The 26446-nt window shown below is 39.5% G+C and overlaps 1 protein-coding gene across 1 annotated transcript in view; it reads right to left on the reverse strand.

Moving 5' to 3' along the window:
• Positions 1–6615: 6615 nt before the first annotated feature.
• TGFB2 (transforming growth factor beta 2) overlaps positions 6616–26446 on the reverse strand; it is an 81268-nt gene continuing 61437 nt past the window's right edge. Inside the window, exons 3-7 of the mRNA XM_006265048.3 lie at positions 16920–17052; positions 16690–16800; positions 13670–13847; positions 12535–12688; positions 6616–10222 (exon numbers count right to left, since the gene is read on the reverse strand). Coding sequence (XP_006265110.1) covers positions 10064–10222; positions 12535–12688; positions 13670–13847; positions 16690–16800; positions 16920–17052 — 735 coding nt within the window. The 3' untranslated portion in view covers positions 6616–10063. The remainder of the gene's footprint in view (positions 10223–12534; positions 12689–13669; positions 13848–16689; positions 16801–16919; positions 17053–26446) is intronic.

Raw genomic sequence — 26446 nt, forward strand, 5'->3', positions numbered from 1 at the left:
AGGATACTATGATAACAGAAAGCTTGCTTATATCTATCCCGACTATGCAGTTGGTCCAATAAAAGATATCACCCACAAACATTCTTGCGTCTTGCATATTTGGATTGAAACATTTCAAACAACCCTAGTTCATGCTCCTCAGAACTCTTGTTTCAGTCTCTCTACAGACTCAAACAGATGCCACTGTGTCACTTTTGTTCAGTTCATATTTTCAAGACTCTTTGTTTATGCTGCAAGGGCTAGGAACTTATGTTTTGTTTAAAATGAACAGAGCCACTGAAATAATCCTATAACCACAGAAACCCAGAAAAGCACAGGCATTGTAAGACTTTTCCCTCACTGCTGCTCTCCTTTTGAACTATGATTTCACACCATTTCTGATTGGATCACTTATTTATATTCTCCAAAGTTAAAGATGCCTGAACAAATTTTGATAAAAGTTTGCCTATAAATTTATCGTTGGGTTCAAATATAGAAAAATTTAGCCTGAAAGCAGTCTGCGAAAGTAATACTAATGAGCAACTGAAAAGGGTGAGGGCCTAATAGTCAACAATAGCATTAATATAACTGGTAGTACTCACATGCCCTATATATAGCTAACATACTAGATTAGAAGACAGTAGCTTTTATTTTCAGCACCGTTGAATGCAAATAAGGTGTTATTGGCACCTGCAACAGTTTCTAAAATGTTCCCTGGGAATGGAATTCTTTTCTTTCTTCAGCTAATCAGGGCCATTAGCACATCTTTCAGATGCAGAGCTTCCTGAAAGATAATGAAACAGGGCTGATTTTTCTTTTGTTTGCACCATCATTGTAAATCAGAACTAACTCTAATGAAGTCACTAGACTTGCATGAGGCAAGGACTGATGTAAGTGAGATTGGAACATGGACAAGCAATTCAGCATCCTACAGAAATGTGGGGTTCAGCAACACACAATTGCAATAGCAGCTTGTCTACTGTTAAAGCAAATCAAAAGGAATTCATCCTTTGTAATTTCCCATTTTTGTTGCCATATAAGCAATCCATACAAATGATGATGTGGAGTTGCTTCGGTGCTACAGTTAGTGATAAGCCACAGATAGAGAGAGAATTACAAATATATACAAACATTACAATGAAGTGCAGCTTTTGGGGAAGTCACGCTCTGGTCTCTCTGTGTTTGCATGCAGTAACATAGTAGGGTGCCAAGCATATGGCCCATGGGCCAGATCTGGCCTGTGGAGGTGACTTATCCACCCTGTGGAGTGTCTCACAGTCCAGAAGCCCCATCTCTGGATCTGACCTGCAGGGCCAGAAGTTCAGCAGCAGGATGATTGACAGCAAAGTTACTTCCTAGGGCTGCCATTACTGCTGTGTTGTCAGCACCCAGTCAGCAACTGGAGGGTGAACTCTGCTGCTGAATGTCTAGGTTGAGAACCTTGTTGGGGGCACACTTCCGTGGCAGAAAGAATGAGCAGTGATAGTGTTAATCCTCAGGGTGCCAGAGCTGCTGTGTCACCAGTGCCAGAACCTAGGGGGTTAATGCCACCATTGATTGCCCTGCTGCTGGAGATGGGCCATGTGGCCTGCAAGAGGCCCCATGGTTTGGATCTGACCAGGGTTGACACAGGGTTGAACGTGTTTGTCACACTTGCTCCACATTCATGTACTCAGGCAAAATATAGACCCAGGCAAGTGCATCAAGCACAATTACTTCCTGTGGTGATGCATGTTTACAAATATGGGTTTCATACTTGCAAAATATTGCAATTTATTTTTGCATATGTAACGCCATAGGCAACAATTTATAATGTCCTCCTGTGCGGCAGATAAGAGATACTGATTCCATTTGTATTGCTTTACAAGGGAGGAGGGGAACACACATCATGTAATTCATTCAAGATGCCATCTCTCAGGCTTTAGGATCCCTTGCCTCCATCATACAGTAGCAAAGGTGAAAACAGGGACATCATTTTCTCTCTTCACTTTCACTGAATCATTCACAGAGCATAATTTACAAGGCACAGGGAGCTGGGCCTCATACTCAGCTTCCTGGTCACAGGCTCCCCCACTACACTGTATCTGTATGGGCACCCTGGGCCATGGGCTCTGCTGGTACCACGGGCTGTGCTGTGCCACCCTACCCCATGAGGCAGGGGCAAGAAGTGGAAGCCGGAGGAGAGAGGGGGAGCCCTGGAGACCCCAGTTGTAGGGGAGTTGTAGTGATGGCGAAGTCACAGCTGGTTGGGAGCCAGGGGCTGCAAATTAATCCCACGAGGGTTGTGGCTGTCAGTTGGACTGCCCTATATTACAGCATCCTGTATAACACACATTTAGCTGTAGAAACTCATGCTTTCAGCTCTAAAGTTGTCCAAGTCAGTCTGATGTGTTAGCTAATATGGCAGATGTCACATAAGCATCCACTAGTACACCAAAAAAGGAAGTGTTACTAATCTGGGACGAAGAGCCTGAGGTTAGAGGGGCAATGCAATAACCAGAAAAGGTCCTTTGTAAAGCATTTGGGATTTAGCAAGTCTCCTAAATGTTCCTTTGTACTAAATCTATACACATTTGACAGCTTTTAAGATATTGGAACATACTTGCGATTTCAGTGATTCTTGCCTAAATTCTTACCTCCCTAAAAGTTTCTCTATCCCAAGGCAAAGGCATGGGAATTTGAAACAGCCAGAGACAGGTTTAATAAATCAAATAACAAAGACAGAAGCATAAATTGATACAATTAATTTATGTCTTGGTTCAAGTTATAGTGTTTCACGTTTACACAGTTAATTTTCCATGCAAATCTTCCTTCTGCACCCTTATTGTTCTGCTTGATGTGCACCTGCCTCTTCCCACCTGAATTGACCGAAGACCTGGTGTGATTCGTGATATATATTGCATAAATAGCTGGAGAATGGTGGAGAAAAAAATGTTGGCTTAATATATTTTGGAAAAAAATATTTAAATTCTGTCACAAAGCTGAAGGAAACCGCATATTCCATAATCTATCTGAAACAAGACATAACTCCCAAATTACATCGATCCAGACCACCTCTAAGAAAGCAGGTTACACACCACGATGGAATGCATACCTTGCCCATGAACTGCTGCATACTTTTCCTTCATAATAACACTTTTCTAAATGGGTGAGATAAATCTGTATATCCTTGGACTCTGCTGATACTGCCAACCACTTTGCACTAGAAACTAGAAGCCATCAGTTCATTTCCTAGGGTTCTGTCTGATAGCAGTGACATTATCAGATAAGTACTAGACTGCGGGACTTTCAGTCTTTTCTAGTGAGGTGACTTACAAGTTGATTAATGAAGTGACCTAGAAGCTCAGTATCTTACCACCAGTTATCCAAAAGTGCCATTATAGCAAATGGTTATTAGATAGGTAATTTTTGTGCATCAAGAAAAACAAAAGGGGCCCTACATGGGATGTGGCACAGGAGAAGTTAGTTATTCAAGTGGGTCCAGAGGCCAGAGAAATGCTAGAGACGCACTGCAGTCACTCATTTAGTGTTACGTAGCATTGGGTGAGCTTTCTGCACAGCAAAGTTCACCTTACTATTGTAATTGGCTGCAACTAGGTCAGCAGAGTGGTGCCTGCATATGCCATCAGTGACTTGCTGCTTATCAATCAGGCTACAAATGGACGTCACATTTGTCCTGAGAGAAGTCGTTTTATCCCGGGGCAAAGTGCAACTGTTTAGACATCCATTTCCAATGTTGCCGGACAAACCCTAAAAAGATTCATGGGATAAGTGGTGCTAACTGTTTGTCCCAGGACATCACAAAGTATGTCTCTGAAGGGGTGTCCTGGGATTACATTATTGAATTAATGGCAAAACAGTGGAAGTGCATTCAGCTGCTCGCTAAAACCTGATTGAAAGGGTGAAGTGTATACATGCCAATCCTGGGATCTTTCTATTCTGGGACAGGCACAGCGTGTCACAGGACACATGTAACATCTGTTTCGAGTGTCAGTTTTAGGGACTTGTCCTGACCAAATCCCCCCAAATCTGGGAAAGTGTGGATTTGGATTTGAACATTACTTCCAACTGACCTCAGACTTTGGAAAAAATTGTACCCTCATGCAAACTTTCTGGCTTGGACCATTTCTAACCCATGCTGTATTTCAAAGCATAACAAATTCGAAGCTCAGCTTGCCATTTGCATCTACGTTTGTTCCTTTTCTTATTGCAAACATTTTAGGTGAAAGTCACAGGGGTTGTTTAATTGGGTTCAGCATACAGTGTGTGCAACTAGTAGAGACCCAGGGCTCAGGGATCACTGACCCCTCCCCTGCCTGTCAGTGTCTTAGTTTGGTTTTAAATCACCCCATTCAAAGGCCACATTAGTCTCTTGGACCACCACAATATGTTTTAAGAACGGTTTATTCCCATGGGGTGCTGTATTAGATTCCAACAGGTTACTTCATTAAACGAGCATATCAAATTTGATTGGGAGTTCTCATCAGTTTTCTGTTCCATTTAATTTTATTTTTATACAGATGAAGAAATTACTGTTACACCCATACCCACTGACAAGCCAACTACATTACTTCACATCTACTTTATAACCACATATAATTACATAACCTCTCGGTTTATTTTCTTCCAGAACTCACGGCTCCTCATAGAATCTGTTCCGTCTGATCTAAGAGGCAGTTCTTGGCCTAAAAACTGATTTTCAAGACATTTACATGGTTTGGGTTTTTCCTATATTGAATATTCCACATTTATTAACCACAGCTTGATTCAAGCACAACAGCAGGAGTTTCACTGATAGAGTTTAGAGAGGCTGTGTTAGTGAAGGGCAAAGACAGGTCCAACACAGAAATATTCTGCATGAAGTGTCTACTTTTAATTATGCATAGCTGTTTGATTACATCTCTTTATCATGGGACAGTTCTCATATTTTCAGCCCCACCTCATAAAATCTTTCCCCAGCACATTCTGTTCCCTCTATTCCATTTCTATCTAATGATATGAACCACAATGATTTTTCTAACTAAAAATCCCTACCAACATTTACCTCCCCCCAGCCCCAGTTAAACATCCATTACTTGTAAAAAATATAGCAACTAGCACTTGAAAGTGTTTTGAATGTAGGTGCCTGACATGCAAAAATATTCAAGGATTATCAATGGTATAAATGTGATTGCGTGGTCACATTGTTCACACTTTTATGTCCAAAGGCAGCATCCCTTAGCAAGCCTTCTTTTAAATGGTTACAATGAAAGTTGAAGGCCTAATAACCTTACATTACCTCATTTTTATGCTGGCATAACTCTCTTTAAAATAAATGAAGATGAACCAGTGTAAAACTGGAGTAATGTGGCGAAATGGGCCATAAATTTATTTTTAGCATCGATAAATTGTGAAATAATTTTAAAGATATTCACAAATTAATAAAATTGACTTAATAACTGTGCATAAAGAATAGTATGTACCTTTAATTTCCACTGAAACCAACAGGAACTACAGTGGTCAGTACTTCTGTGGATCAGGGCCTGTTTTTGGAAGGCTTTTAACACAATATTTTCATCTTGGCATGTGTTGGTCCAACTTTTTGCAACCCTCCCTTACAGGAGTTATGTTTAGTTATGTGGCAATAGCTACGGAAGGTCTAGCCAGTATAAGTTACAGTATTGATCTCCTTATTTGTTTGGATGATGTAGTTGTAAACTGCAGAACGGGGTCAGAAAACCTCTTTTTGTAACCAAAAAATTGGCATCCAATTGCTTGTCCAAAAAAAAAAAAAACCCCCAATGTCCATGAATTACTTCTTGGATGCTGTCAAACAAATATACATATATGGTGGTTTGCAGGTACAATATCACACACGCTTAACCAACAAGTGATAGAAGTATTGGCCAGCAGAACTGTGACCTCTTAATGGGGCTGTGTGGGAAATTGCACAAGACTTCACAAGGATTATGAAGTTCATGTTTGCCAGCATTGTCTGATTTCACTGAGTTCTATCTGAGGTCAAGGAGAGCATTTCCCATGTGGACAGCTCTCCTTTGAGAACTGGGTGCAGGTCACCCTTTCACTTCACATAGCACTGCTGAACAGAATAAAGATGAAAATTATGCTCAGGAACAACCAAACTGAACTTGTCTGGATTTCAAATCTGCAATCTTGAAGGGAAGCCCACACATTTGTATCCTTGCTGTCAGTCTCTGTTGTAGAGAATCTTTGGCCTGATTGTGCCTGGTACAAGTGATGAGGTGGTGTTAGAGCAGTTTGTAGTGCCAGTGCCTATGCTGTACATGCTCTGTGCATACAGAGGACTTTGTTCTTCAGGACAGTCAATCCAGAACACGTTTCACTGGCATTATATTCATTTGAAAGAACTTTCTGGGGATCAATATGCCTAGATTTATACTACAATGGAAGTGGGGGGGGGGGGAGGAAGCAGTGCTTAGATTATATAACATTTTCACTAAAACAGAAAGCAGAATATTAATATCGAGGACAGTTTTTCTTAGATTGAGCCACCCAGAGTACAATGTCAAGGTCAAGCGTACAAAACCTGCTTTGTAAGACATTCTCAGGTTAGGCTGAGCACTGCACTAATTTCCTCTGCCAGAAGAATACTGCCACATGAAAGCGACATCAGCATATAATTGAAATAATTTATTTACCACTAGAGCACCACAAAAACAGACATACAATGTGTTAAAATACAGAGTAATCGGTCACCAAAATACAACACAGCTGTTCTTAGGTTCCTTTTCGTTTTTTACCATGCCATCCATACAATTGTATTGTTTCTAAACACAAAAAATGCTGTCCTAACCCACCCAGCTAAGTGCTAAGATTCTCCCTCAGCCCCACCTTTGGGTCTGATCTTTTGAGGTGCTGAAAATCTCCTGCCAAGTGCTGAATGTCCTCGGTTCCCAATGACCTCACTGAGAAAAGAGGGGATCAGCGGCTCACAGGGGGGCCTCGCAATTCAAGGCCTTTGTATCACTAAGTCCTACTTCCACCTCATTGTGAGGATTTACAGTGGACATAAGTGGTGCCCAGGCCTCATACTGACCCTCTGCAGAGAGGTGATTTTCACCCAGAAGGAGCTCTGCACTTTGTAGGATTGAGCCCTATGTCCTTGTCAATAAAAATGGAAATACATGCCTAATAAGCCAAAAAGGAAAAGGACTTTGGAGCTTTAAAATAGAATTTTTCAAATACTATCAGTGCCTTTCTGAGGGGAAAAAATAGAAAAAAACCCCAAAACTTTAACCAATTTGTGTATAATAACCATAGGTGTTTTTCTCCAGACTTGCAAAATATATGGAAAAACCCAAACTCAAACTTCTGGCTGCATCCAGCGCATGACGAGCGTATTGGGATGAGAAGTGCATCTGATCATATCCCATTCTTTCAAATCATCAAACTAGAAAATCAGCTTTTTGGGGTATATTTAAATTGAAAGATAATTTCAAGCATTTCTTTTTAATGCTGCTTACTTTTGTTCCGTTCCCCTCCTTCCCTGCCAAAAAAAATATAGTGTTTGTATTGAAGTTAATAAAATAGATTAAGGCCATGTGAGACAAATACTAGCAGCTACAGTTCTTCATACCCAGAGGAATTTCTTTAATTTTACTGGATCTCTCCAATATGGCCCCTGAGAGTGTCTGTAGGATTGGACCTTAATTTGTTAAACTTCAGTTCACTAATTAAAAAAAAAAAAAAAAAAAAAAAGAAAAACAACAATTCATGTACCTCCTCTGCGTTGAGAAAAATAGGTGGGATTAGATTATTCATAGGGCTATATTTTGGTCTCGGTAATAAATTGGGGACTCCAAATGAAATCCATGGAAGCTGTCTGTGCAAATCAAAGAGAAAGATCCCACATCTTGGGCCTGCTTCTTGATCATGTTGCTTCCATTTTACACAGGTGTTACTCCACCAACGCCAAAGGAGTTCCACTGAAGTTAACACAGTGGAAGATCAGTAACCTAATGTTTAACCATAAGGCCCAAGCCATCTTCCTGTGTTGTATGATGGAGATGCTGTCTTCTTCCAATTACCATATTTCTTTGCATAGATTTCTAGGTCTGCCACTCAGAAGAGTTTATAATAGAAAATAAATTGAACTACTTATTTCACATGCTTTTACATACACCTGTTTAAAAATCTTTTTTTTTTAATAATGTTTAGGATGCTGATATTTCTTGTTCTCTCTAGAAAATTATCAAAATTATTAGAGCCAAAGGGCATTTCCTAGGAGCCTGTTTCTTTGTTTTAAAAGATATGACAAAAACTGTTTTCCATGAAAAGGATTAAACACAATTCAGCAGAACTCACAAATGTAGGGCCTGCCCCTGGCAAATATTTTTGCACATCAAGACCCAAATGGAGCTTAATCAGCTGTCATAGGAATCAATAGCAAAACTTCTCTAGACCTCAGTGGGGACAGGATCAGCCCCACAAGTCAACAATAGATCAGTCATTCATGTGCAAGAGGTCCAACACAAGACTTATACAATTGTGAAGTCCCACTCCAGTCTTGCGGGCTTCTGTGGTGCATACAGTTTGTACCAGTCCTTTACATGGTGGTAAATACTGCTTTTTAAAGGGTCTGCCTTCTGTCAATCAGACTGTGAAACCTTCTTCTATTTTTTTTTTAAATCTAGCTCCCTAACCATCTGTTGGACTGTCTTTAGCCAGTACACAAATTGGGTTTAAAACTTTGCAAATGTGGATAAACTAGGGTGGGAAAAAACAAGAATAGGTTAATCCATCCTCTTTGTAAAACAGAACAAAAAAACCCAAAACAAATGGAGTCAGGTAGCTTATGTCATAATGATGAACAATATACAAAGCACATGTATAGCAAATATTATAAAACATGTATTTGTAGTGCAAGTCAAAATATAGGGACTCTACTCATACTGGCCAGCTGGAGGGAAGCACATGATTCTGAGTGATAAAAAAGAGCCCCAAATTCAAATTCCAACTCAAGAGAGTTGACAGTATTACAGAATACAAAAATATGGTGAAAATTTACATATTACACATAAAGTACTTAATTTTTTAATAGTTTACAATAGAGATCTACAGATATGTTTCCAATTAAGTTGGTTTGTACTACCCACCTATTGTAATACTCTAGGTATGGTTACATATACCAAAAGAACAAAAAATCCCATAGCATAGCTATACAGCAACATATTAAGGTCTGAAGATTAGACCAGTACATGTTAAATATTCCACTGGTTTACTAAACTGACATTTAAATCATTTACAGTAAAAAAAATCTTAAACACTTGTCTTTGAGACTGAAACAGAATGTCCTTTATTAGTAAATTTTCACTATTTAAAACAAGGGTTTGAGACCTTACAAGAAGCCTCCATAGGCAGCTGGCATGTAAAATATGACAGATTTTGTCAAAAATGCAATAACTGATTTCTATTTTAATTGAACTAAACTAATTATATTTTCAGGACTTCTTGAGCTCCAGTTTCCTAAGCATTAAACATATTTCTGGCAGTTTGTTTGGTCTCCACTTTGTCCACTCCCTCTCCCCCCATCCCCCCAATGGAAATGAAATGTTCGCTGGATAGTTTTTTTGTTTTTTGTATTTTTATACACAAATAAATAATGCACTGTTAGCTCTAAAACTAAAAAAGGAATGGGTAGGATGCCTATCATGTAACAATACAGAGAGATCAAGTAAGGCATGGGACAGATACAGCAACACCACTTAATAGGATTTTCCTGTTTTTTTCCTTTCACATAGTAACACTAACAAATTCTTCCAGTGTTTATTTTTTAAAAGGTTTTTTTTTCCTTTTTTTGCTTCTTGTCTATCTCACTAACTGAGTAGATGAAATGTAAGATAAAGGCCTTCAACGTTTTGCTTCAGATGCCAGTTTAACAAAACAAACTTTCAAACAGTTCAGACTAGTACCGCTTTTTTCTTCTTTTTTTTTTCTTTTTTTTTTTTTTTTAACACTGATGAACCTAGGTTTTCTTTTTTTTTCTCTTTTCTCTCTCCCTTTTTCTTTTATCCTTGGTTGTTTTTTTTAATACACACACATCATGCCATTTCAGGGGTATCTTCTAGCTGCATTTGCATGACTTCACAATCATGTTGGAAAGCTGTTCAATTTTAGGTGTTTTGCCAATGTAGTACAGGATGGTGAGGGGTTCCAAATCTTGGGATACACAGCATGGAGAGGCAGAGGCTTCTGGATTTATCGTATTATATAAACTCAGTACCTAAAAAGAGAAAGTGAAATAGTGAGATGAAGATATTAATCTTTAACTTCCTGGCCCTCCACAAACCAATGTTTTACTCAAACCTCCAGCATCAGTTGTTCCAAAGATCAAAAACCCACTGGAGTCAATGGAAAACCTTTCATTTACTTATATTAAAAGCTATATTGCAACTGCACATAATATATCAATAAAACTTTCCAAGTAATCTGCCCCGTTTGCCAGCTCCCCATGCCTTCATCTTCACTTCCCCAATATCTTTCATTTGTATATCTGCCAGTATATGCCAAGATTCTAAAAACCTATTCCATGATGCTCACTTAGGACTGTCTATAAATAGGACACCTCATTATTTGGTATTGTTCTGAAATTGTATCACTTTGTGCATTTTTGGCACAGATCATTTGCTGTACAATGTTATTCTCTGTAATTTCAGGGCTGCACAATATGTATTTTATTAATTCATTAATTACAATTAGTGCTAATGCTCAGCATTCTTTAATTTGGGGGGTCTTGCATATCCTTGATATATTAAGCCCTCTACCTACATTATTAACTTTGTGGGATAAAGATCTCATCCTTTTGACCGCTTAAGATCCAGTGCAAAAAATGGTGCATAACAAGCAAATAACATGCGTAACATGCTAACAAGAAAGCCTTTTGTCCTTTTTTTTTTTCTTTTTCCCATAAAACTTAAGTGAATGCTTTACACTTTACAATGTTTTAAAATGTCAGTAATATATAGTTAATGTCTAGAGAGAAAGGCATAATTCTTAAATCAGGTCCCAGCAGGTAAATAAGAGAGGAAATTATTTTTTCAATTACTTATTTTGCCTATGAAATGATTTGATTTGAGCATGCATATTTTTTCAGGGTACAGAGGACATGAAGGTTCATTCATGGACACTATATTGAAAATTCAGTCCTCTAAATCAATGCAGAGGGAGCTGAAAGAGTGATATTTATCCTTTCAGATTTCAGGTCACTGGTTTTCAAAATGCATTAAAGAAAGGAAAGAGCCCATCAATGAACTAGCCATTCCTTTGCTTCTGCCCCATGCTGCTCCTTAGTTTAGTTCATTATTGCTGCCCTGTTATAATTAGGACATTGACAGCGAAATTCTTGTTGGAAATCAGCAAAAGAAAAGTTTGCAGCTCTACAGTTTTCACACCGAATTAAATTCATGTGCAGAATGGTTTTCTCTAAGGGAAATATGTAGGTTACCCACTGATGATACACAGGCATTTCCGAGGATGCCATTAATGTGTTAGTTAAACACTAAGTGACCTTTTTCCTAGAGCTTCAGCAGAGCGTTTTCAGCTGAAAGACAGAAGATCTGTTCAGCACAGCAACACTAGCTACTTTATTAAGCAATCTGACTTTTTGGGTTGCTGTCCAAACCACATATTTGTGACCATGACAGTTATTCTTCCTTGTTCCTTGAAAAACAAGTGCTGCTCCAAACTGCATACTACTAATGTGTATCATTGATGGAATTTATGTTCCTCTTTTGCAGTTGGGTCTTGTTGACATCACTGGTACACTATTAACAAGCCTGCCACCTACATAAAGAAAATCTATACCAAATTGCTGGTGTCCAGCAATAGATGAAAACAGGATTATATTTTTTCTCATACTAGAAGAAAAGTATTTATTTAATGTGCTGATATCAAACACCCAATGCCAATTTGATAGGTTAAAGAAGGCTTGAGGAACAGGAGCCATTGTGCTTAGTGTGAATCCAGATGCTGACCACAGTGCTCCAGATCCACCAATTTGCAAAGAAGTTCCATTTTTAAAATTCTTCTGGAACTTGCAAGTAGATCAAAAGAGGGAATACAATCTTCTTTGATCATTTTTCATTGAACTTGCCAAATTAATGAAGTAACAGATCTATACAACATTGGAAGCCAAAGTCCACTATAGACCAGGCAAAGTTCAGGAAGTGGCAGTCTAAGATATCTTCCCCTGTCTTGTGGGAAGAAAAAAAGAAAAGCCTTAGCAGAAGGACTGCAGAAGGCTTTCAACACTAATATATACTAGCTTCTGAAAAACATGGGGTTAGGCTTATCTTGTCAGCTGGACTAGGGGCCAGGCTCAGGCACTCTCTTCTTGGTAAGTGTGGAATATGTGTAACAGGTCATTTTCACTTGAAGTTATTAAAATAATAAGTACCTCACCCAATGAAAGTTTTTGACATTTAATGGTGAAAAAAGCTCTGGAAATACCATTCAACATTCCCCTCCCCCTCCTCCCCTTGTTCTAAACACAGGTACTCTAATTTAAAATCTAAAGTGTCAAAAGGTAGATCTTACTCTGCTGTGCTGAGTATCAGAGCTCCATAAATATGGGCAGGCTCCTGCACAGAAATTAGCATGATACCCTTTGGGTTCATGAATCCATTTCCAGCCAAGATCCCTCTTGAAGTCAATATAAAGTGGACGCAAGCAGCAATTATCCTGCACATTTCTGGAAATAAAAAGAAACACAAATGTATCAGTCCATCCCAGAAGCAGAGGGGACAAAATCCATACGATTGCTTTCTGCTTTGCAACCTCAGAGTCCCAACAGGACTTAAGCCATGACTTCAATTCTGAGAACCAAGGGCAAGATTCTCACCCCATAAAGTCAGTGGGAGATTTCAAAGTCTTTCCCTTAGATGTCTCACTACTAATGTGTTCCCTGATTTGAAATATAAGGAGCAAGTACTAATTTAATTACCACACTATGTCAAAGCAGAGACATATTTTTTGAGAACCTAATCTACAGTTTCGACCTATACCGAACTAATAGTGTTTGGAAGATGTAAGATTTTATGGAAACGGGGAAATGTGAAAAAATAAGCAACTTCCACGTCACAAGAATCATTGTGACCAAGTAATTCTTTATCCCATGAGACACTGACCAAATCTTCAGTCATGGGATACAGAAAGAAAGATGGCTACTTGGCAACCAGATTACAACTAGAATCAGATGCTTAGTCACAATGATTCTTTTCACATATGCAGAGCTAACTGTTTGCCAGGTTTAGAATCAAGATGGATTTTTTTCCTCAGGTCATACTCTAGGGACCTTGCCAGGGTGACTACCATCTGGGCTCGGATCAAGTAAACCACAGATGGATGATCTTTTGCCTTTGATTATGCAACTGGCAGTGTTGCTCATGAAGTAATGAGCAACTTTCAATAACTTCAAAGGGAATGGTGAGCATTCAATCAGTGTAAGGTAAGGTTTTCACGTGCACATAGACCTGTCAATTTTAATTGCCACCAACACAATATAGCTGTGAATGAGGGACAGAGTTTTGGGCTAGCATCTAGTAAAAAAGAAATGTCAAATCATGTTGTAAACAACCAAGTTACACTTTAAAGGGTTTAGACTTCTATGAATACATATTTACATATATAAGCATATATATGCATGCATATATACATTGGTATTTGTATTTACCTAAAACAATAGGCAGCATCTAAAGCACGCTTCTTCCGCCGACTGGGCTGTTGCGACTCAAGTCTGTAGGAGGGTAATAACATTAGCAGAAGATGTGGGGTCTTCCCACTGTATTTTTTCTTATTGGACTTTAAAGCTTTCACATCACCACTGGAATATGTGTAGGAGTCATCAATACCTTCAAAAAATACATTTTGGTGATAAACATTATGTTGTTTTTTCTACACAAATTATATAAAACATCTCTTTAAAAACCCGCATCTCTTAGAAAATAGGTGATGGTGACATCACCTGAATATGTCATGGGGGGAAAAAATCCTAGTCTGAGATCTGCCCAAAAACACATTTATGGTCTTCTTTCTTGATATCATATTGGATCCCCAAATTATTGCCCATCTAAATGACCTGACAGTATAACTAATGGAACCGTAGAAATAAGTTAGAGAATGATCATTTAGTGATTTTAATGACCAAAGAGATAATGCTTTTGTTGCTTTTCTTTAGAGACTATTGCATACCTCCTCTCACAGACTGGTAATTTTTAAAGGACAGAAGGTACCCTTAGGTCTGTTCTTGATATTTAATCCACATTTTCCTTAATTAATCTCTTTATCCCCATTTTGCCCTATTATACCACATAGGAAAGTTCTTCTTCCTCCTCATATTTACACCTCTTCAAATGCTTGTAAATACTCTTATCTCCCACAGTCTTCCATTTCATTACCCAGTATGGATCATTTCCTTTTACTGATTTTCCTTCATGAAATCAAATTCTTTTGCCCCCTTAATTTGCACCTGATAATAAAAATTCTGAAATCCTCCAAGAACAGATTTATTAAAGTATAACATGCTCTTGGAAGCCTTTCAAAATTAATTTAAAATCACTATGAATCTTTTTACTCTGGCAACACATTAATACAAAGGACCACAGCTATTACACTTTTCTTGAACTACACTTGCCCATATTATGCTTTTAGTGAGGAATCTTTAAAATTAACTGCCCTGCCTTATTTAATGTTTTCAAAATTATTTTTTTCCTTGTACCTTTTATGACTACAATGATCAATAACTGCACTTGAAAATTGGACTTTATAATATAAAGGATACCATTTTTTAAACATGTGATAAATACTTCTAAAGTCTTTTAATTACTATAAACAATTCAGGGAGCTACTTAGAATGAAATTTGAAACCAGTGATACAGGAGTTAAAATTATAATACTTGAAAAGGAATAAGGCACAGATCCCATTATAACAAGTGGGACAAATCTTCAATTGGTGTATCTGGACAAATGAGAATTAACAAATACTAAAGAGGGAAACATTTGGCTTGGCTCAAAGACCTTTAAACATGATCTACAGGCCCTTATTTTTAGTAAAAAAAGCAAACAAACCCCACAGTTCATTATGATACTGAAACCTCAAGGGCTTGAAAAACCAGAGCAAGCACAGTTCTGTCTCACCCCTGTTTGAAGGTTATCTAATTACAGTGCCTATTAAGTAACTTGAGTATGCAAACACATACACACACACATGCAAACACACACACATGTACTGGTATTACCCAGCTTTTGATAGTTCTAACCCCAGTAATTAATTTTATATCCATAATTGGTTAAAAAAACCCATGTGAAATCAATATGGTTCTTTGTGTGAATGATACTATGATGCTTCACAAGATCAACTATTCTTAAGTGATGCAGGTCTACGGACTTCCACTGAGAATCAGACAAATTATATTGGACTGCAGGAAGAATTAGGCAATTTCTGTCCCTAGGACTCACAATAAGTCATTGCTATTCTGTGCACTTAATTCAGTTCTTTGCAAAATAAATGGCCTACTGTCAGATTTAAGAACGCTGACATGTTATCTGGGAGCATGAAGATCCATTAGTATTGCTCAAATAACTGGTATTCATAAATTGTGGGATTTGGTACAGCATTACATCATTTGCAAAATCGTCACCATTCTAAAACAACTACTTGAGATCAGCCAAACTGTTTGGTGTCCCAGCACTCTTTATGTCTTTTGAGTGGCTCTTTTGGGAATGTTGCCCTTCAAAGTCAAGATGATATATTTCTCATTTGTTGGAGGAAGTTGGCAAGCAGAACAGTTGGCTATTGCCTTGTCTGTACTAGAAAAATTTGCCATGCTAAGAACTTCTTGTCCCTCTCGCACACTTGTAAAACACATTATGTTCACATAGACATGCTGCAAAAACAATTCATATGTATGCCAAATACCATCTAGATTAGATTAGATTTACCTACAGCAGGGCTAAGTATCTAGCTTGAATTCTCAAAGCGGCACCATTTTAATGCCAGTGGGCGTATCTACGAGAGATGCTACGCTGCCGTAGCGATGAGCTATGGTGATGTAGCGTTGGCAGGCAAGAACCATGACACCACCACTACTGCGCAGTAGCAACTAACTATGACATGGTAGTTTGTTGTTACTGGGCAGAAGGGTTGGAAACGACATGTGCAGTGACGGGACTGTGCAGTACCAGTGGTTTCTGCACAGTCATTTATTACTTGCTAAGTAGCAACTGCATAGTCGGCTGCACGTCTAGATGCAGTCAGCGTGAACAACTACATTTTAGACTGCAACTGTTCAGAGTCTTCTCACTTATTGTCCCATACTGCACTGGTGACCTCTCAAGATCTCCTAGAATTCAATATTTTTTGGAACCTGTGCTATGAACTCAAAGAGAGATACTAATAGAGCTTTGGGTCTAAAATGCTAGGCTAGGAGTGGATAAACTGAACCAGTTGTTCTCATATCAATGTCATCTTACTAGTTCAGTTTTGGACCAGGTCAACTGACATGGTTTGCAAATATGTCCTTAACATCATCTTTTCCCATCAATATGGAGACAAGGCTTTGTAGTTCTTCATCAAGCTCTAAAATCAGCTAAGTTTTAAATATTTTATAGACCGTTAAAAAGTTAATTTTTCCATCTTTAATTAGCAAATATCACAGTCGTTTGTGCAGAAAAACAATACATTATTCTTGTTACCTGCAAATCTTGCTTCAAGCTCTTCACTTTTATTTGGGATGATATAATTATTTGAAGGCACAAAGGTGCAGCATGGACAGTGTAAACTTATCTTAAATCCAAGATTCCTGTCTGCAAAACATGAAAGGAAAGAGAATTATTTTCACACATAGTATGAACCTGAAAAAATTCAGAGGTAATGAAAAAATAGATGAGATAGGAAGATGAAGGGGAAGAGCATTAGTCATCACCTCTGTGATGGAGCCATTCGTGTACAGCATCAGTGACATCAAAAGATAGCCATTCCCCTTCAGCTCTTGTTTTAACTACCTTGCTATCAATGTAGCGCTGTCCTGGTGATGGTAATTCTTTGGATTTAACAACCTGAAAGAAATAACAGTTGAGTCAAGATGGTCTGTAGGTTACAATTTATCAAATTGGCCAACCTAAAAGAAGTGATACGTAAACAAATAATCACAACAATCTACACATATACATTAAAGATACATATTTGGGTATTCTGCCAAATACTCAAATATATACTAACTATCTTATCCTACACCAATGAAAGCTTTAGCAAGTGATTTCAGTGTGCACAAAAATCATGGACTAATTCATTTTACTATTGCAATCAAAGTAAAATTAAAGGTATTTTTCCAACTGTGCTTTCTATTGTTTGTTTCAGAACAAATGGTACAAATGATTTTTAAACAGTCTAGTTATTCCATAGCTCTCTGCTGTCTTGCTAGCATTCAGTCATGTGCTTAGCTCGACTGATCTAGCTTCTAATATACCAGATGCTTCAAAAATGGATGATGAATTACCATTGTCACATGTAGCCTTACACAGAATTTTTTCACAGGCACATGGGAAAGCATTAAAGCAATCAGCTTATTTTCTGAAGCAAAGGGATTGTCTTCTATGTCATTTTCTAAGGGAAATCATACAGAAATGAAAGGAACAAAATCCTCTCCTACACTAGAATACTGGAGAAGTGGTGGAGCAATCAGATAAACTCCAACACTAAATGGAGTTAAAGAGGGTATTCTACCAATGGTCATAGTATGTATGTTGGATAAATCAACCACATATACACCTGATCCTGAAGGAAAGCCTGTTGGTGCTTTGTACACTGACATACATTGTGCAAAGTAGTTCTTCTGAACATAAAAATGCCTTGCTAGTGCTGCCAGTGTCTACTCTGACTTCAGCTTACTGGCCGAATGAATGTTAATCACATATTTATAGCTTTCTGGGAGAAGATGCAACTCGAACAGCTCATTTTTATGGGAGCAGTCACATAAACCATTGCAAATCCCAGTTACGTATGTGTTGTTTTTGTATTAGAGTGTTTTTTGTCAGCTAAGATTTATCAACTCACTTTCAAGGCATAAGCACAACATTTCTCATCAGGAATATTCTTTTTTATGCAAAGAAGACACAGCAGCACCTTTTTGGATTCTCAAGTACAATTTCTCCATTATATAATCACTTCAGTACATAAAAACAAACATTCTCACTGTGTCTAGGAATAAACTGTTGGACCTCTGGCTAGCTATAACTGGATTCCAGTTTTCTGGCATTAACTCATTGATAGTCTTATGATGCAGAGAGCTGGGATTCCATGGCATGTTAAATACACTCTAATCAAGAATTAACAATAACATCACTTTGGCACTGCAGATATGCCACCTCCATGAGTCTGCAATATTTGTTTACAGGCCAAATCATCTCTAAATGAGTAACTAACAGATATATCCCATTCTTCCCTCCTATGTTTGCAATCAAGCCCACCCTCAAATCTTTGAGAAAGCTCTGCTGCTATACATACAGCAAATGGTACAACTGAAAAAAAACAAGTATGAAAACATGCCATGTGATTAAAATAGATTCTTTAGGGTGAAAGTTGGGAGATCTTGCCCCAGATAAACTTTCCTTACAGCATGTATCATAACTAGATTTAGACCTCTCTGCTGTTAAATCAGATCTTATGCAGACATTGAACTTCTGATAAGCAGCTTTAATTCCAAGGAAGAATCACATTTTCTTGCTGGGCCAGATAAGCACCAAAGGGCTAGGAGAACAGGGAAACACAAGGTGTTTTTAAGTCAATAAGTACATTTTGAGAAGGGGTGAACTCAATGGAAATTGAGGGCACTGGGCACCTATCAGGTTTGGGGCCTCTTTTTTATGATGGATTCTTTAAACAAAGTATTGATAAACTTATTAGTAAGTGAGAAGAAAGGAAGCAAAGGAACACCCATTCTTTAACAGTGCCACAAGGGTTAAGGGAATCAGCATCTGCTGCTGAGAAAATCCCACAGACACACAAATATAACGTAGAATTCCCTTTTATCTTTATGGGGTCAAGTCAAGTGTTTCTGAGAAAGCAACAGAGCTGTTGTACTGCATGGGTGAGTCTCAGAAAAAAAGAGAGAGGGCCTAGCATTCCATCTCACTTCCTTTTCTCTGAGCAATCACACCTTCTAAAAGCACCCACATACCACACATTTCACATCAGGGTGGCTCTTCCATATCGCTCATCACATGAACCTGAGATACATAACATGGGCAAGAAGTGATCTCCTCGTGCACATAGATGTAATATGGTGGGTCTGAGATAGATTCAGCAGGTCTGTGGAAACACAGAAGGGACTGGACTCAACCAAATTGATCTCATAAAAGCATGCCTTCCTGCCCTTTTTCTTCCCATCCTTTCCCCATGACATTCTGTTGGCTAGAGGAATGCTGTGAAAGGCACGGGTCAGAGACAGTCAGCATGTACCAGGCGTGAGAAACAGTGTGTGCTTCATTCAGTTGGCGTATGCACAGTGCATTGAATGCTCTACAAATGAAAAGTATTAAAAGCATGTCCTTGTGTGGAAACAGTAGAGCAGGACTGATTTAGTGCACGTTATAAGGGTATGAGTTATATGACCATGATTACAGTATTTGAATAGGAAATATAACTCCATGTTGCATTTACAACATACAGAGGAAAAGGAGAAAGCGATGCCGCTTCAGACTGGGTTATAAAATCGCATACTAGGCAGTACCTAGCTAACCCTATGTAGTCACTATCATAGGTTAAACCCTTGGACTCAAGTGATACTCAAAGAGAGTTTGCTAAGCACTATGGTCCTACATTAAACATAACTGGTGAATCTGATTGTGTTCCTCACTTCCCTCAAGGCTGAGATTAGGATGACCAATCCTATTTTTGTTCGCAAGACGATGGGTGTAGCCCAAGGATATAGTCAAGTGCTAGATTGAGCAGTTGTAGTCTATTTAACTGTTCCTATAGTTTCATCTGGTTAAAGCATTCTTCACTTCCGTTCTTACATTACAATATGGTACAGTATGTTGCTGGGCACTGTGAAGCAGCCAGTGTCACTCCATCCCTGTAGTAAAGGAAGCTATATCTCTTTTGAGATAGCGCTTTGCAATAGGGGTATGCCAAACAGCCTGCATTTGATTTGGATTCGGCCCAAACTGGGGACAGTGATTCGATTAATTGATTGGGATCACTGTCCCTGATTAATTTGGCCAAATCCAAGCTGAAGATTCAATGCTGATTTGGAAAATCAGTGATTAGGCCATAGACATGGCTTTAAATGTTTACCACAATACCACAAGGTAGAAGGCGCAGCTCATGAACGCTGCAATGCTGGGGTGGATGAAGCATCCCACAGGAGCATGGGGGCGCCCTCCATGTGCTTGGAGAACTCAGAAGTGGACCAGAAGTACTTTCAGTCCAATTCTGGGTCCACTCCTGAGTGCGCGGCCCTGTCCCCGCCCCCCCCCTCCCCCGCATCCGCCCCGGCTCAGTGACTGACCTCGGATGCCCCCCCAGACCCAGGAGGCACCAGTTGCTGGGCCGGGGGTGCCTGGGCTCGGTGGCGGACCCAGAAGTGGACCAGAAGTGCTTCTGGTCCATTTCTGGGTCTGCTGCCGAACGCACTGGGGAGCCTCCTACACTCCCATGGGATGCTCCATGCACCCCAGCATCTCTGCATTCATGAGCCACCTGCTACCTTGAGGTATGTAGAAAAAAACATATAAAGCTGTGTCTAGAGCCAAATCGCCAAATCTTTCCAAATCAATTTGGAGGGTTTCAATTCAATTTGGAGAGATTAAAGGGTCTCCTGATTCGATTAGGAGATTCAGCCACCGAATTGGGCCAAATCTTTGCCGAATCGAATCAGGGACCGAAGCGTCACACAGCCCTACTTTGCAATACTTAAAGATGACAGCTGTACATGTAGTATGCATTACTATGTATATGTGTAATAAGATAGCAATGGGAAAAAGAAGTCAAAAGAGTCATTTGGAGCCCAACCTATGTTTGTTGTTTTTGTGCATTATCATCTTCATGTAAAAGTGACAGATTCCAGTCATGTGCATAAGTGCATAATTGGAATTCATTTCAAGCCAATCCATTCCAATTCATGCAGATGTCTACCATGCAATCCACATCTACTAGTGCACTTCCAATCACCTGCACATACAGGTAGTTGAAGATGCATAAGAAGTGCACGCGTGCACTCACACACACACACACACACATATGGTTATGTACTACTTCATCCAATCATAAGGGAAAGCTCTGAAACTCCAATCCAGGGTGTGTAAATCTACAGGGTGAATTTTGTAAAAATATCTACACTTACCAGGATGCGAGTAGGGATGATGTTCAAATAAAAAAAATGCATAAAACTAGGCTTTGAAGGGACCTAAGAACGTCACCAATCACCCCTGCTCAAGTACATAAGAGCCTTCTTCGGTTCAGCTGGGGGGAATCAGACAGCAATGGGATCTTTTAAAAAGGCAGTGAAAACTAAGAGCTAACATTTTCTGAGGGGTGTCTTGAATTTCTCTAGGAGTACCTTGAGTATTAAAAGATTGAGAACCACTGACATAAATGGTCTCTTGCCCCACTGCACATGATTTATATGATGTATGCTCATACACTGTCAGCACTCCGTGAAAGAAACACAGATGCTTTGTACTTAATTTGCAGTGAAGGGCTCATGAAGTAGTACAGACAGAAACAATAGCTAGTGTAGTTTGGATCAGTAGAGAACATAACACACATTTGCTTTTTGGTGGTGGGGGACAAATCTTAGACTGGGGTCTGCCATTTTTAAACCAATCTATGCATGCCAAACTTCTGTTCTGTTACAGGTATAGACTGATTTTGTGTGCTGAACTTCTGTTACGTTATGGGCATTGACTGGCTTCTGCTTACTTATAGCAGTAAAAGTGTAATGTCTATACCTGGCCAAACAGAGGTCCTTATCTGCCTGCAACTGTCAAGCATGCTTCGTGAACCTTATTTTCACAGTGATGAGGACTCACAGTAGACCCAGTGAATCCCCTGGGATTACTCATATGAATTACTCATAGATGCATACTCACAAATACCAGTAAAGAGTTCTACTTTTTGCTCCTTTTCAGGTTATAAGAGCATAATTTCCTGCCTTCACAGATTATACCCAAAGCATTTAAAAACAAATGGCAGTTGCACAGTTCACCTACTGTTTGTCTACCAGTCCACAGCTAGCATACCTTAGAACAAAATCTTTTGGTTGTACCGACAACCCTAATTTTCCCTAGTATTCTTATACCATTTTCCCTCTCACCTAATCCTGTACTCTACTAATCCTAAAAAAGGCTTCAGGCAAAATTTCAGTGAACCCTGAAATTTTAAAAAAGTGTGGGTTCTCTGCTCAACAAGGGTGGGTTTATATTTAAATCTCCACATCCATCATGAAGTGACTAGGCCCTTCTAAGAACCTAGACCTAGGACCCAATCAGTCATGAAGAACAGACAGGTTATTAAATGGAGTAATGGGTTAAAATTTGATCATAAATAGAAATCAGAAGAAACTAGATATTTCTGGAACAGACCACGTTCTCACTTGACGTTGCAGCCTGTTAGGCTTTATTTTTATAAAAGTCATAGTTCATTATAACAGTAAGGAAAACAAGTCATTTGTTTGCAAGCGTTATTAAACTCTTGGGGGAAAAAACCTTCTCGTGTGCATGTGTATCCATGTGTAGGTGTGTGTGGATACACATCTCTAGTTCCAAGACAACACTGCATTTTTCAGTAAATAACAAAAAAGAAACAGATCAGACACTGGTACAAAAATTAAGAGGTGAGGACTGTTCAATTCTGTGTTTTCTAAAACACAGTACATTTAACTTACTGTGTAGTTATTGGCAATAAACAATACTGGAAATTTTCTGATAGTAGCAGAAATATGACACTTTGTTCAAGATGGGCCAGATCCTAAGCTAGTATAAGTCAGGGTGGCTATTTTGCTTCACTGGAGTTATACTAAAGATCTAGTCTTTAATTTTTTCATTAATAAAAACACAGAAATGCCGTGCTTAGCCTTTTTAAATGGGCTACTTACCTTCTCATACAACTAACAGGGATGTATAAATGTGTGAATTCTAAAACAATAACCATCTAAGAGCACTCTTCTGTTCCTGCCCCTCATCACACAAGAAAGGTGAGAATCCCACAGAATGATGCAATCCCTCTTCAAATGACAGCAATTCAAACATTAACTTTGTCAGAGCAAACACAGTTAAGCTGCATACTAGGGCCTTATCCTGCAAACACCTGCTCATTCAAGTAACTGTGCAAATATAGGCCATCCTATTAAATTCAGTTGGACTGTATGAGCACATAATATTATCTAAATGCATACATTTGTCCCGGACTGAGGACTCAGTGTAATCAAGGTTTGGTGGCTTGGCCAATAGCTATTGGTTTTCTTGCAGCTCCCACATTAAGAAATTACAAGGCAAAAAAAAGGACAAATAAAGGTTCTAGGAACCTTGTAATTTACTGGTAGGTAGTTTTGACCAATCATCTCCTTAGAAAACAAACAAACAAACAAAATCATCTGCAATTCAGCAATGACCACACGCAAACACAGGCCCATATTTCACTGACGTACATGCATTAGAGCCAAGAAAACCCTAGGCACACATCAAAGACCAAATTTCAGCAATAATGAGGGCATTTTATAACGGGGGCTGAAAATTACAGTCATTAAGTATTAGGAAACATTTTTTGGCAAGTTACCCTTTCTTAAAAAAAAAAGAAAAAAAAAGAAAAAGAAAAGAGTTGAATGATTTTCAAAACACAGTAAAAATGAAATGTACACTTCATTACCATCACATTCAAAGTGGTAACCATAATCAATTAATGTGGGGTTTACAACAGTATTTATAGTATTATCTTGCAAATGCTTGCCAATAATCTGTCTCTCACCTCAGTCACACTGGGCTCCCTGATCTTCTCCCTTCAGATACCCTTGGTTCCATAGTAAATCTCTTCCTTCCATCCTATCCTCTGTCACTTGAGACCTCTCTAATTCTTTTGTATTACAGCATCTCAGCAAACTCACTAATCCTTCCTTCACTCGCCAGTCGTTATCTACATCTCTACTAAGACTTCCTTGGAGGGCTTCTATCAATAATGAAAGTAACCTTTCCTTCTGCTTTTTAACTTCTGAACTGAAAAATCCAATGGCATATTATGTGCTGGTGTGGATCAAGGGAAGAGCATTAGAGTAGAAAGTGTGTGTGTGTGTGTGTGTGTGTGTGTGTGTGTGTGTGTGTGTGTGTGTGTGTTACACATTTCGTTTCAAACCAGTTCTGAATTCTGTTGGGAAAAGCCCAATACTCAAGTTCCAAATTTTGACAGAGCAGAACTCAATCATTCAAGTCTGTGTGGCTTTACCGCCTAGCAAATATCCTCCCTCCCAAACCTATCGGTCTGGGACTTGGGATAGTCCCCAAACCTAGGTGCGAGCCCCAAGCCTGCTCACAGGGGTCAGCACGTGTAGAGTGCAAGGGACAGGCCTCACCCTATAACTACACTTGATCAGCTGAGAGGATCATTGGATCTCCCTCGCCAGGGAAGAGTATTAGAGTAGATATAAAATCACTGTAACACAATGTCATGGCTGAAAATGGTTATTAAGGATAATTTCTTTTATAGTTCACCTGGTGACAGTAGGTGAATTGACAAGATATTATTACATGCTGTACAATATAACAGACACTATCATGTTTGGGTATATACAGCTTTTGGTTTCTATGAACTGTGTTGTTCTGTCTATGGAATAAGATATCACAGAATCATAGAAGTACGGTTGGAAGGGACCTTGTAGATCTTCAAGTCCGACCCCCTGCCTGGGCAGGAGGAAAACTGGGCTCAAATGACCCCAGCCAGGTAGGCATCGAGCCACTTCTTAAATACCCCCAGGGTAGGAGCCAGCACCACTTCTCTTGGAAGCTGGTTCCAGATCCTAGCCGCCCTAACTGTGAAATAGTTCTTACGGATGTCTAATCTAAACTTACTCTCCAACAACTTGTGGCCGTTATTCCTTGTTATCCCGGGGGGCGCTAGGGGAAACAAGGTCTCCCCCAAACCCTTCTGGTCCCCCCTAGTGAGTTTATAGACGGCCACAAGATCCCCCCTCAGCCTTCTCTTGTGAAGGCTGAACAGGTTCAGGTCCCGTAGCCTCTCATTGTAGGGTCTGCCCTGCTGTTCCCGGATCATGTGGGTGGCCCTCCTCTGGACCCTCTCAATGTTGTCCACATCCCTCTTGAAGTGGGGTGCCCAGAACTGGACACAGTACTCCAGCTGTGGCCTGACCAGTGCTGCATAGAGGGGGAGGATCACCTCCTTGGCCCTACTTGAGATGCACCTGTGGATGCACGATAAGGTCCGGTTACCCCTGCCGACCGTGACCTCGTATTGTCGGCCCATGTTCATCTTGGAGTCAGTGATGACTCCAAGATCCCTTTCTGCCTCAAGCAGGGAGTTTCCCATCTTGTAAGTGTGCTGCCGGTTACTACTGCCCAAGTGCAGCACCCTGCACTTGTCCGTATTGAAACGCATCCTGTTTTTGTTAGCCCACCCCTGCAACCTATCCAGGTCTTGCTGCAGTCTTTCCCTCCCTACTAGTGTGCCCACCTCACCCCAAATTTTGGTATCATCAGCAAATTTAAAAAGGTTGCTTTTCACCCCGTCATCCAAATCGCTGATAAAGAAATTGAACAGCGCGGGCCCAAGGACTGAGCCCTGGGGGACCCCACTGCCCACTTCCCCCCAGGTCGAATATGACCTGTCCACCACCACCCTCTGAGTACGACCCTTCAGCCAATTTGCAACCCATCTGACTGAACATCATATGTTCCTTGCCAACTGACAGAATTTCACTAATTTCAGATAATCCTCTCCAACTTCATGCAGCCCTTTCCAGGGATTAAGGTAGAAAAACAGACCTCCAGGTTAGCCCCCAACTTCTCCTCCTTCCATTGCCAAGTTGGAACTCAGATAAGATTCTTTTAATTTTAACAACCAAAAGAATCTGTATATTTGTTGCAAACTACTACGATCTTCCTGTCTCTTCAAAAGGCTTTGGATCAGACTTTAGCTGAGGGCAGAATCTGATTCTCAGAAACAAATATATGAGGTTCAAAGTTCTTGCCAAAATACAAAGGTACACAGCCCTTGCCAAAATATATTAAAACGTATAGCTCTCTGATTCTTTTGCTTAAAACTTGCCAGACACGTTCTTCATGTAAACTTGCAAATAAAGGAACATATTGCACACAGAGCCCAGCCCACTTATATCAGGATGGGAGGCAGCTGCAATAGGCACAATTAATGCCTAGCTCCAGACTGCTACTATAGATATGGGGAAGAGGGAGGGCTAATGCAGATCAAACCCCTTCTTGTTGGAAG

The sequence above is a fragment of the Alligator mississippiensis genome, chromosome 1, assembly GCF_030867095.1.
Source record: "Alligator mississippiensis isolate rAllMis1 chromosome 1, rAllMis1, whole genome shotgun sequence".
NCBI classification, from domain to species: Eukaryota; Metazoa; Chordata; order Crocodylia; family Alligatoridae; genus Alligator; species Alligator mississippiensis.